This window comes from Nymphaea colorata, chromosome 1, assembly GCF_008831285.2.
Source record: "Nymphaea colorata isolate Beijing-Zhang1983 chromosome 1, ASM883128v2, whole genome shotgun sequence".
Lineage (NCBI taxonomy): Eukaryota > Viridiplantae > Streptophyta > Magnoliopsida > Nymphaeales > Nymphaeaceae > Nymphaea > Nymphaea colorata.
The window spans coordinates 23,294,897-23,308,164 of NC_045138.2; the positions used below are offsets into that span (position 1 = coordinate 23,294,897).

At 40.7% G+C, this 13,268-nt stretch overlaps 1 protein-coding gene across 1 annotated transcript; it reads left to right on the forward strand.

Moving 5' to 3' along the window:
• Positions 1-218: 218 nt before the first annotated feature.
• Positions 219-11,189, forward strand: LOC116263617 (probable linoleate 9S-lipoxygenase 5). The gene is made up of 9 exons (XM_031643354.2): positions 219-923; positions 4,302-4,591; positions 6,535-6,775; positions 7,900-8,241; positions 8,341-8,426; positions 8,861-8,968; positions 9,236-9,540; positions 9,706-9,969; positions 10,168-11,189. The coding sequence occupies exons 1-9, from the start codon at positions 635-637 to the stop codon at positions 10,937-10,939; spliced, it is 2,697 nt and encodes an 898-aa protein (XP_031499214.1). The 5' UTR covers positions 219-634; the 3' UTR covers positions 10,940-11,189.
• The last annotated feature ends 2,079 nt before the right edge of the window (positions 11,190-13,268 follow it).

Here is a 13,268-nt window from a genome sequence, read left to right on the forward strand (position 1 = left end):
AATTTTTATATACTTAGTTTTGTTTCGCCTCAAGGAATGTATCGTTATTTATACTTATGTGGATGCTACTTTTCTATACTTTAAAAAGTGGAATTATCCTAAGTTAAAAAAATGTAACATACCCGTCCTATGGAGCTCAACAGACTACAAGCACGAGAAACTTCTATCTTTTTATTTTTTCTTACTGTATATTTTTTACGTGCACATATGCAACAAATCGATCTCAGAATAGTCTCGGAATAGTACGTGACGAGAGGAAACTCCCGTCGGAATAGTACATGACGAGAGAAAAGTCTCGTCTAAGTTGGAATCGATAGGGAGGAGCTTCGCCCGCAGTACCGCCGATCAGTGATCTCCGAGAGAAAGATCGGAGACAGAGAGATAGAAACAGAGAGCCACCACCTTGACCAATTAAAGTCAGAACCCGGAGAAAAAGAGGGAGGAAGAGCAATATCACCTTGACCATTTAAGGCATGAATTGTGAGAAGGTAAGCGAGAGACAGAGAGAGGGATCCTTTCCCAAGAAGGAGTTGAAGATTTCTTCTCTCGTGGTGAAGAGGCTGTCGATCAGGGGAAGTAATCTCCGATCAGCTCTCCGTTGGTAGGTGTATTTAAAGAGCCTCGACGGGGGGAGATGGGGCATATTAAACAGCAAGGGCAGGCAAGCACTTCATCCATAGCCAACCACATAGGGACGGCGTCGGAGACGGAAAGGACGTCGTGCCTTTCGTTTCTCGGAGCCGGATTGCAGGCGGTGTGCTGCGGAGGAGGGAGCAAGAGAAAGAAGAAGCAGAGGACGAAGATGAGGAATATCAGAGTGGAGGCAGTGGTGGTGCTGCAGATGAAGAACGTGCTCGATTTCAACGACATGCTGGGCCACCGCGTCTCCCTCCAGCTCGTCAGCGCCGTCCAGGCCGATCCCGGTGAGCTCTTCCCTCCCCTTCTTCTTCCTTCTTCTAAATTTCCTCTCCCGTCTCTGTTCATTTCTATGCCTCATCTTTTCGCCATTCCTTCTCTTTAAGTAATTCTTTCATTTCATTGTTCTGGCCTTTTGCCTCGCGTCTGGGATCATTTTCGCTTTTAGTGTTCTCGAGTTTCCTTCTTCGTCTTAAACTCTGTTGGCCCTTGCTTTCACTTCTGCGTTCTGCTTGTCTTCCTGATTTACATTTATGTAAATGAGAAATGGAGGACCGATTTTCCAGAGACAGAGATAGAGAAAAGAAAGAACATCTATATGACACCGGTCGTCTGCAGTTGGTGTTTTCCTCTAGATAAACTATTTTCTGGTCTCTTAGACTTCAAATATTTACTCCTTTTTACAGAGCGGAAGGGAGAGAGTGAGGGGGCTGTGGATGAATGGCAGACATGGATGCTGGTGCATTGGAATTATATGAAGCCATAAATGCTGGCTTCCTCATTTGCCCGTTCATGGCAGCTACATACTATTCTTCTCTCTCTCCCTCTGTTTCTCCACTTTGCCTTATACACAATGCATTTCAAAGACCAGCCTGATGCCCACGTGAGGAAAATTATTCCTGCTTGTCTTTTCGTTATCGGAACTTTCTTCCATGGCATTCGAAGGGGCACCTCCTCTGCCCTTTCACAACTTTATCCTCACACCATCCACTAGTAAGTAGCGGCCACGAAATAGACGACACACCTTTTTGACATTTTTTTTTTGGAAGAAAGAGAACTTGAACTATAAGAGAACCTCTCTTAATTTTTTTTTATTAAGTTTAAGTTTGAAGTTGCATAAAAATGTTTTTATGTATTTTGAAAGAGAAATTGATGCTACATGTTAAAAACAATGAATTTAAGGTTCGATTGGAAAAAAAAAGATGCTTTTCTGCATTTTAAGTGTTTTAAAGATTAGGGAAAGATGACATTAGTGGTGATGTGCGCTTGGCTATTTATAACCTTCCAAAAGCCTGCTTTTACAGACAAGTTTCTGGGAACCGTTGGCTCTTTAAATGCAACCTGAACGTTCCCTTGAATGCCTGACAGTAGGTCATTCAGTGGTCCTTTTCATTAGAAAAATGATCATGAAGGCATTTGATAGGATAGGACTCCCACGAAACCCCTATTAAGATTGGTAACTTTCCCTTTTGTGAAGGGCAATTATGTTTTTTTAAAAAAAGGTTTTCTCATTTAGTTGGCTGACACGACGAATCGCTTGAAATTGCCACGAGTCAAGGTTGGTCCAGTTGGCCCTTGACTCAGCCATACTCGCGCTGACTTGGCCGAACTCAGCATGACTCCACCTTGGTTCGTCTTGATTTGCCCGATTCATGTTCTTTTTTTAAACTCAACCCACTTTTGACCCAGTGGCCCCGTCATCAGCTGATTCAAGTTCGAATCACGACCGACCATGCTATTTGACACTTTCAAAGTTGGTGGAAAGAAGAGCCGTCATTGGGGAGGGGGAAGAAAAGAGACGTGGAAGAACTTATTCCTCCAAGTTCCGTGGTCGACTTTTTCCTACACTTAAAAATTAAGGTACTGTTTGGATTACATCCTTTTGAAAAAAAATGTTTTCTGAAAACCATGTTTAAAAAAAATGTAATTTTTTAAGTAGCTTTTAATAACTCGCTTGGGTGTTTGGGTGGCTTGTCAAAAGCATATTGTGCCTGAAAAAAATATGTAAGGCCATTATTTTTAGGCCTTTTGTTAAAATTGAGTTTTGTCAAAACTGGGTTTTTGAGAGTCCTGTTTTGCCTCCAAAACCCAGTTTTGGTCTGTAAATCCAAACAGCCCCCAAGACTTGTGAGAAACACTTGTGAGAAACAGGTAGAAGTACTCTACACACACACGTATGTGTGTGTGTATATATATATATATAACTATTAGTTTTCAACTCTATAGGTCCCCTTGTTTTTGTTCTTTTCCAACACTTGGGGAGATCAACTTAACTGCCTACTTACAAACCCAAGCATGTTTTGTTTAAACATTCAAAACATAGGCAGGTTTTTTTGAAACATGTACACTAGAAGCCATTAGTACACACTAATGATCTCATCTCAATCTTTCTTTTGTTTTTGTTTTTTTTTTTTTTTTTTGGTATTTGGTGAACCGAAAAAAATGTTTGTAAACTAACGTCATAGAAGTACATTATTATTATGTTGTCATAGTGGCAGCTCACATTTTTGGCCTCCAACTGTACATTTAATGGCCGTTGTATGAACTTTCAACAAAATTATGATGATTGTGGGGGCTACTTTACTTTAAGTTTATAAGCTACCCATACCGTGACATTCATTAAATCAACTTCTCAAATATTGACAAAACCATGTGTCATCTTTCAAAAATTTAAATTTTCAATGACATGCTCAAATTTAAGACAAGTATTGAAAATGTACGTGCTTCAAAGTTTTGATCAGTTATAACACTACAGTAATAGATAGAATGAGGCAAGTGTATGACTGTGGCCCTACCGTATCAAAAATTCAATGCTTTTATATGTTTAATATCAAATTATTCTCGACAGCGTAACCTTGTTTACTGTATAAATTACTTTATGAAATACATGTATTCAAGATTTGTGTACATATATAACATGGGAATTGGTTTATATTTAAAAGTTTCGGTCACAACAAAATATGTTTTTTTGACATTGTTGCTTAGAAATATTTGATTGTTTAAAAGAATTGAAGTTATCTCCTCCAACCAATTATATCGTTTGTATTTTATAATAAAATAGACAAAACCAACTTTTACCGACGGCATTTCGGAAAATCAATCTAAAGGAAGGACAACGTCCTCATCAAGCTTGATTGTTGTTTGCCCGAAGGATGAAACACCTTTAAATTTCACGGTTTTGTGCTAATTCCAATGTGCGCCATTTATTTTATTGATTGGACACTCTGTTTGATGTCCCGACTTTGTCGGAGGAAACTCATCCATTGGCGGGACCCTCTTTCGTCTGGTCGCGGCTTGGAATCGGCCTCATTTAGTGAGGATTGGTGTTTATCGGAGCGTTTGGTGGCCAATCGTTTCTGAGAAATTTCACCGTTCACTTTCTCTCGCTTTTAAGGTTTATATCTGTGTAGGTACAAAGTGGAGAGATTTACAAGTACTTCAACTTACACATAGAACTCACTTTCTACATTAGACACTCTAAATTGAACTCACTTTCTACATTAGACACTCTAAATTCGGCTGTTGTCTTTCTTACGGATCCCTGTAAGGGAGAACCGGTCATTTTCCAACAGTCTCTTTTTCACACCGAACACCCCATAAGTGGCTAATTATATGCTAACATGGATGTTAAGTAACTAAGGTAACCGGTCCTGACATGTTTGCAGAGAACGAAACGCGGCCGAGAGTCGGGGAGCCGGCATTCTTGGAGGATTGGCCAAAGCTTCCGGCAGCAGTTGCCGTCCGCGATACCACATTCAAGGTGGAGTTTTACTTGGACGAGGAGTTTGGCACGCCCGGAGCATTCATCATCAGGAACCTTCATAAGAGCGAGTTTTATCTCAAGACGATGACGCTCCAGAACGTGCCCGGTAAAGGGAAGGTTCACTTCGCCTGCTACTCCTGGGTCTATCCTGCCGACAAATACAAGTACGACCGTGTTTTCTTCGCCAACCAGGTATGGGATTGTTTGTCTTCAACATATAAATCTTGGACCTGAATTTGTTTTTGAAACCTGAGTTTAAATCCAAACAGTTCTGGACGTCCTAGCATGAGAGCTTAAACTCAACGACGGAACCAAAAAAAAAAAAAAACATTTGAATGAGGGATACTAATACCTTAGATTGCAATTTTTAAGAGGCAGTCGCTATGTCAAGAAGTAAAAGATACGAGGTTCTAAATTCTAATATATGAAAAAATAATTTATGAGGAGACTGGTGTGGGCAGTTGCCTGCACACCAACATCCATTTGTTTGTGTCACTCTTTCACATGCAGGTGGCTTTTTACTGCCCAAAAAAAAACCAAAGTCGATATTTCTTATCTCTAAAAACACAAAGCTAGGCCTGGGCGTCAGGCCGGGCCGCCAGCGGGTACCTGGTACCCGGCCCGATCGGGCCCGGGTCCGGGCCAGGAAAACAAGGTCTGGGCCAGATGACGCAGCCTGGGTCGGCCCGGCCCGGCCTGATCCGGCCCGCTTCCGCTCCCCCTTTTGTGTCTTCGACTTTGACGGCGACAGCGACTCTGACGCTGGACGACTGCCGGAGGATCATCCACAGCATCGACTCAGATGGCGACAGCAACTCTGACACTGGACGACTACCAGAGGATCATCCACAGCGTCGACTCGGACGGCTTCGTTGGGTTCGACTCGACGGATGACAAGTGCGGCCGTCGGATGAAGGCTCAAACAAGCCGGGCCTGGGCCCGTGTTTCGGGCCCGACAGGCCGACCCGGGCCGGGTCTTATCAGGCCCGGCCGGCCGGCCCGATACCCACCCCTACACAACCTGCTTTTGATGTTTGAAGTTAGCTTAAAATGTCACCTTCCATTCCAGATATTCGATGGATGGAAAAACTCAGTCTAGACAACCGCGTATGTCCAATTTTTAAGTTTGGAAAGTGCCATCCCCCTTTGGTACCACCTTGAGCGTCCTTTCTTTCATCTACACAATGATAAAGAGAGAGCTAATCACATCAGCCCTGTTTGGTTCGACGCCAAGCTAATGGGGAAAAGACCCATGACAAGTGCCCGTGATTGTGGTTATCTCCCTCTTTTTCGCCTTTTGTTTCTGCTTTTTTCTGTTTAGTCATGGGAATTCTATGTCATCATGTATCCTCCACTTTTGAGACCTAAGGGAGTAACATTTATAGGAATTAAACATGACCTTCGCCTTGATCAGTTACACTACACCCATTGAGGCAAAAATGGTAGTAGCTATTGTTTTCCCATTGAGGCAAAAATGGTAGTAGCTATTGTTTTTGTAAGGCTGCTTCCATAAGTCAGTTCATGGCCAGACTATACAAAAGAAATGAACAAACATTTTCTGACGAGGCTTCGGCTGCCAAAAATTTTACTGGTCTAACCAGCACAGCATAGTTAGATCAAGACTTAGATCCATAGATGCATCCATTGGAGATATGGATTCTGGTTGTACCATGTATATTACCTGGTTTCCATATTCAAATTGGGATCATAACCACGATATTGGCCTTGCATGTGGCCTACTTTTTTTATGATATCAACATCAGGATCCATCCAAAAATACAGTTCAGTTCCGAAAAGGGGTCGACAAGAAACATGTTATGAGTCCGATGTGTACATTGTATGAGCAATTGCTCATAATAAACCCACAAAAATTCTCATTTACATATTTAATGTTTAAAAAAAAATCATTTACATATTGGTACCAATTAAACATTTAAAATTTTTATAAATAGTGCCCTTTAACCAGAAATTTTATGGCTCTGCCTTTCTGTGCAGTCAATGCAGACTCGATCAGGTTCAAGTGGATGAGATCCAAAATGAATCGGAGAACTATAGATCAATCCCAAACCTTAATAAGTTCATAGGGTGTGACTGTTAAGTTTGAGGCTTCAATCTCATTGTGGTCATGATTGCAGAGCTATCTCCCAAGCGAGACGCCAGCCCCATTGAAGACGTTGAGGGAGACAGAACTGATGCACCTGAGAGGAGATGGCATGGGCGAGCTTCAGAAATGGGACCGGGTCTACGACTACGCGTTCTATAATGACCTCGGCGATCCGGACAAGGGGGAGGACAAAGCCCGACCCATTCTTGGTGGGTCCGTGGAGTATCCGTACCCGCGGAGAGGAAGAACGGGCCGCCCGCCCACTCAGTCTGGTACGTACCTTTCCTTGAGCCTTTTGGATATCCAGAACGGCCACGTTCATCTTCCCGCAAAAGCTGCAGTAGAAATCATGTCCAGCACGACTAAGCTCGTGCATTTCATTATTAAGTTGCTTGCTTTTCCATGACAAGGACATGCTCATTACAAGGAAAAGTTAGAAATTTTTATAAGAAATCGAATTAAAGTTTTTAAATTTTGACTAGGGTCAAATATCATTTTTTAAAATTTGTATATAAAACAAGTAAATTTTTTTAAAATGTATATATATATATATTTTTTTAAATTGAGGTGAGCCCGAGCCCATTCCGGCCCTACCATATCTCTACCCCCACTCATTATATCATCATACATTAGAGAACAAGCAAATTACTACTCCAGCTTATGTGAACAATTTTTTGGTATCATATTGCCTGCATTTCTAAAGTTTTACAAATGCCTTGTGCATTCTTGTATTTTAGAAAAATTTTGATTCAAAATTATGTAAGGCTTGCAACATTGGGTTTTAAAGGAGCATTCAGCATAGAGTCTGGACATGTGTTAGGGTTGCACACAAGCTGACTCGAGCTTGAGTTGGGCCAGCTCAAACTCAACTCAACTCTAAAACTCGAGCTCAAGCTAACTCCACAAAACCAGCTCGAGCTCCACTTAACGATGCAAGGTCGAGCTCAAAATCTACTTGCTTAACTCGTTTAATTTGTTTATGTTAAAAGTTGTTTTGTTTCTTTTAGCTCATTAACTTGTTTAGTTGCTACTCGTTTAACGATACTTTGTATTTCTGCATTCATTATGTACTCAAGCTGAGTCAAATTTAAACAAGTCGAGTTCCTTACAACTCGACCTCAACTCGTCGAGCATCCATTGAACTCAAGCTCACCTTGTTTATAAACAAGTTGAGCCAGCTCTCATTGTGCAGCCCTACATGTGTGTGTCGGAAAGAGAGAGAGAGAGAGAGAGAGAGAGTTGAAGGGATCATTCAATACAACAATTTGTGCCAGTAAATGAAGCACCATGATGAGTTTATCGCCCATTCAGCATGAAAGGAAATTATACACCAAATTGTGTGAGAAATGGTTTTCTAGAAGATTAAGCTGTTAACATCTTTTAATGTCTATAACAGATCCAAAAACAGAGAGCAGATTGTCTGTGTTGAACTGCCTCGACATTTATGTTCCACGAGACGAGCGATTTGGGCAACGGAAAATGTCCGATTTTCTTGCATCTGCTTCGAAATCCATAGTGCAGATCCTGGTTCCTGAATCGAAAGCCCTTTTTGACAAGACTCCCGACGAGTTCGACACGTTCCAAGATGTTTTCAATCTTTATGAAGGAGGCATCAAGCTGCCGGATTCCCCTGCTCTTAACAAAGTTAAGGACATGATTCCATTGGAGATGATCAAGGAGCTGGTTCGCAGTGACGGGGAACAGCTCCTCAAGTTCCCCATGCCTCGAGTGATTAAGCGTACGAAAATTAAGCTCAACACGCTAAGTTTAATTTATGGATGTTCCTCCCTTTGAATATCATAGTTTCTCATAATTCACTACATTGCTGGACATATAGATGACAAGAGTGCATGGAGGACCGATGAAGAGTTTGCGAGAGAGATGCTTGCCGGAATTAATCCGGTTGTTATTAGTCTTCTTGAGGTAAACAATTTGTATTCAGTTAGCTGATCCTAGACTCTTTAAGCGGTTGTTTGGCAGCAACTACACTTTATAAGTGTTTCATGAATCTGACTTGTAGATTCGTAAAATGTATTTCATGAATTTATCCGACAGATTCATGGAACACTCACATAATGGTGTTTGTCCTTTAATTGTCCAGCCATGATCATTTTTGTATAGCTTCACACGTTTCTATGGCATTTCCAGTCCAGTACACATGAGATCTCCTTCAGTGTCTCGTAAATAATACCCTCAAGAGCAGCAAAACAGGGTTTCGCATACAGAAGTTCTATCACAGAAATACACGAATCGTGGCCTATAAAAGATTCTCATTCTGTTTCCTTTTGACCCGCATTTGTTGGTTCTTTTGTGGGTTTAGAAACAAAATTAATTTTCATTTCTTTTTTGTTCATCAGGAATTCCCTCCAAAAAGCAAGCTTGATCCAGCAATTTATGGCCCACAAATAAGCACGATAACAGCAGAACACATAGAGAAGTTCCGACAAGGTTTGACAGTTGAAGAGGTACTACAGAAACTCTAAGGTTCCCACTTCATTAAGCTTAACTGTTCAAGAACTACTTAGTCACCATATTCACCATGGAAAAACAAGACCTTATTCTAATGGAATTTGTAGTTAGCCTCTTGATCAGTTTTTGGAGCTTGTGGAGAAGAAGATCTGTACTTTATTACCATGCACAAGGCATACAAAACATAGCTAATCACTTAATTCTAAATGAAAAAAATACATTGACTATGGTAGTAATGTTTCCATACATTTTTCTTTCGTTAGGCCTTGAACAAGCACAGGCTTTTCATCCTGGATCACTATGATGCAATCATGCCTTATGTTAACCGAATCAACACCACAGGCAACAAGATCTATGCTTCAAGAACGCTGCTCTTCCTCAAGGATGATGGCACGTTGACACCCTTGGCTATTGAGCTCTGCTTGCCAAACCATGAAGGCCAAGACCATGGTGCAGTCAGGAAGGTTTATACTCCAGCAGATTATGGGGTTGAAGCCTCTCTCTGGGATCTTGCAAAAGCGTATGCTGCTGTTAATGATGCAGGACACCATCAACTGATAAGTCACTGGTAATTGCCTCACTCTGTCCTTGAATTAATGTTTTTGCATGGCCACATGCAAACACATATTTGCCTTCAAGAAAATGCCACATGCATGGGCACATGTTTACTTGCAGAATTATGCTTGGATTAATGGAAATTACCACCTAATGAAACAGCTAAAACAAAATGCAGGCTGAACACACATGCAACAATGGAGCCATTTGTGATTGCAACCAATAGGCAATTGAGCGTGATGCATCCGATCTACAAGCTCCTCCAGCCTCATCTCCGGGACACCATGTACATCAATGCCGTTGGGAGGCAGATCCTCCTCAATGCCGGTGGCGTGATTGAAAAGACCGTCTTCCCCGCCAGATATGCCATGGAGATGTCTTCTGTGGTTTACAAGAGCTGGAACTTCACAGAGCAGGGCCTCCCTGCTGATCTTCTCAAAAGGTATGAATAAGAGAAACAGAGAATGGGATTAGATGCATTTACAGATTTGTTCTATATGCAACCACATTACTTGACAATAAGAACAATTTGTAATTGTTTTATGAATATGTGTTAAAGATTGAAGCAAATTCATGAAACACTTTCTAATTTGGAACAGATTCAAGTATAATACTTTCTCATATTCTCTTGTTTGTGCAGGGGAATCGCAGTGCAAGATTCAAGTAAGCCTCATGGTCTCCGCCTATTGATCGAGGACTACCCATATGCAGTGGACGGCCTGGAAATATGGTTTGCAATCCGGGACTGGGTCCATAACTATTGTTCCATCTACTACAAATCAGACCATGTCATTCAGTCCGATACAGAGCTCCAGGCATGGTGGCATGAGGTCCGATACGTTGCACATGGTGACAAAAAGCACGAACCCTGGTGGCCCAAGATGCAAAACCTACATGAGCTCGTCGAGTCATTGACCACCATCATCTGGGTCGCGTCGGCACTTCATGCTGCGCTCAACTTTGGCCAGTACCCATATGCCGGGTTCCTCCCGAACCGACCAACATTGAGCCGGCGGTTCATGCCCGAGCCCGGGACGAAGGAATATGCCGAGTTGGAAAAGGACCCCGAGTCAGTCTTCTTGAAGACCATCACTGCCCAGATGCAAACTCTGCTGGGGATCTCAGTGATTGAGATCTTGTCCAGGCATTCGTCGGACGAGGTCTACCTTGGCCAGAACATTGACAAGGAGTGGAGTGGTGATGAGGAGGCGCTGTTCGCCTTCGGCCAGTTTGGGGACCGACTCGTGGATATTGAAAATTGGATAAAGCAGATGAACGGTGAATCGGATAAGTGGAAGAATCGAAACGGACCGGTACATATTCCCTACACCCTCCTATACCCAAACACATCTGATTTATCTGGGGTTGGAGGATTGACTGGAAAAGGGATCCCCAACAGTACCTCCATTTAGACAATGCATCCAACTCTACACTTTTTGGTGTGTAATTTGGTTAAAGGTTATGTGTCCCTTAAAAACATGGTTCATGGCTTCGTGTATTTATGATTGTATTATATTGTAATAAAGGGTGTGCACAGACCAGCAGAGAATAGAGCAGAAAGTTTTGCATTCACTTGTGTTATTGATGTAAGTGTTCTCCCAATTCAAGTGGTCATTGTATTTTAGGTTTTCTTTGTCTTCAATAAAACGATCAATTCCATTATTTGTGCACGAAAACCATGTCGGGCTGTAAAATTTGCAGTCCATTACATGGATGCTGGGAGAAGTAGTGGTTTTAGTTTTTGGATTCTGGATTTTGTATGTACACTAAGAGATCCAATAAAAGAAAGAATTTATAACTAACCCTATATATATATATATATATATATATATATATATAGAGAGAGAGAGAGAGAGAGAGAGAGAAATACTAAAACAATATATATATATATATATATATATATATATATCAGTAATACATGCAACGCGTTTGGCTTAATTGAAGAGCTTTCTTGTACCACGAGTAGAGATGTCAATATATCCAATAGGATATGAAAAAAAAAAGTTAATATCCGATCGGATTTACTTTTACACAAATATTATACTTCTAATGCTCTTAGCAAAATTCAGTTCAAAATTTGGGTTTGGATTCTAATATGAATATGAAAATCAGATTCGGATTGGATTCAGATTGTAAATTCGGTTTTCAGATTTGGAATCAGATATGTTGGAAATTGAAAACCAAATATAATTCAAGTAAAATTGATTTCAAAATTGACTTGAAATTTAATATGGATTTGCCACAACATGTTGAATGTAGTTCAGTTCCTAAGGAAGTGTGCAAACTGAGAAAGTCTCTCTATGGGCTGAAGAGGTCCCCTAGAGCATGGAATGCCAAACTTAGTCAAAAATTAAAAGAAACTGAACAATATACATGGTGCTTCAAATCACTCGTTGTTCACTCACATTTCAAACCAAAGAAGAACCAGCGTAGTTATAGTGTATGTTGATGACACATACTATTAGAAGGTGATGATGAAAGGTTTACAGAATCCACAAAGAAAGCTCTCAACAATCAGTTTGAGATCAAAGATTTAGGGAGCTTGTGTTATTTTTTAGGAATAGAAGTCACTCAATCATCCAAGGGAATTTTATTTGTCAACACCAATATCTACTTGACTTACTAAAAGAAACAGAGATGTTAAATGCAAAACAAGCAGAGACACCAATGGAAACGAACATAAAACATGAAGGATGAAGGAGAGCTAGTTAAAGACACAAGGAGTTTTCAGCGACTTATTGGAAAAATCAACTACCAAACTGCCACAAGGCCTGATATTCTTTATGCTATAAATACCTTGAGCCAGTTCATGCATTATCCAACAAAACAACATTTAGAGGCACTACATAGAATAGTGAGATATCTTAAAGGAATGCCTAATAGGGGAATTCTTATGAGGAAGAGATGGAGGTCTGAATGTTACAAGTTATTCAAATGCTGATTGGGCTAGAGATCCCAACTATAGAAAATCAATCGCTGGATATTATAGCTTCATAGGAAAAAAACTTAGTAACCTGGAAAAGTAAAAAACAACAAGTTGTAGCTAGGTCAAGTGTGGAGGCCGAGTACAGGGCCATGTCATTAGCTACGTGTGAATTGTTGTGGACCAAATATGTCTTTACTGATCTTGGTGTCAGGGTAGATGAAGCAATGGAGCTCAAGTATGACAACAAAGCTGCAATGTACATCAGTGCTAATCCAGTATTTCACGAAAGAACAAAACATATAGAAGTAGATTGTCATTTCATTAAAGAGAAAGTCCAAAAAAGCAAAATAAAACCTGTGTTCGTTAGAAGTGGAGAGCAACTAGCTGATGTATCCACAAAACTCCTATGCAAAGACAGTTTCAATAGAATTATAAACAAGCTGGGAACTTTAGAATTAGGATCCCCAACTTAAGGGGGAGTGTTAGAGTGTGAGATAGTTAGAACTCTGGTTGTGTTCAAAGATTATTACAAGAAGTGTAACAGTTCACCCTCCTAACGAATTATACAGCTGTAGTGTAGCAAAATTGTGTCAATTGTGTATAAATGGCTTGATGTAAAGAAAAAACTTAAAGTGAATAAGAATAGAATTGAAAGTTTTCTCTAACTCTGTTACTTGATTATGCATCTACCCCTTGTCTTCTACAGATTTCTGCAATTCCTCACAGGTGCTTTGGTTTTGACATAACGAACTTGTTCCCCATCAGGCCATGCCCTTGTGTAGTGAAAGAAACAAAGACCATAAGAACAAGGAAAC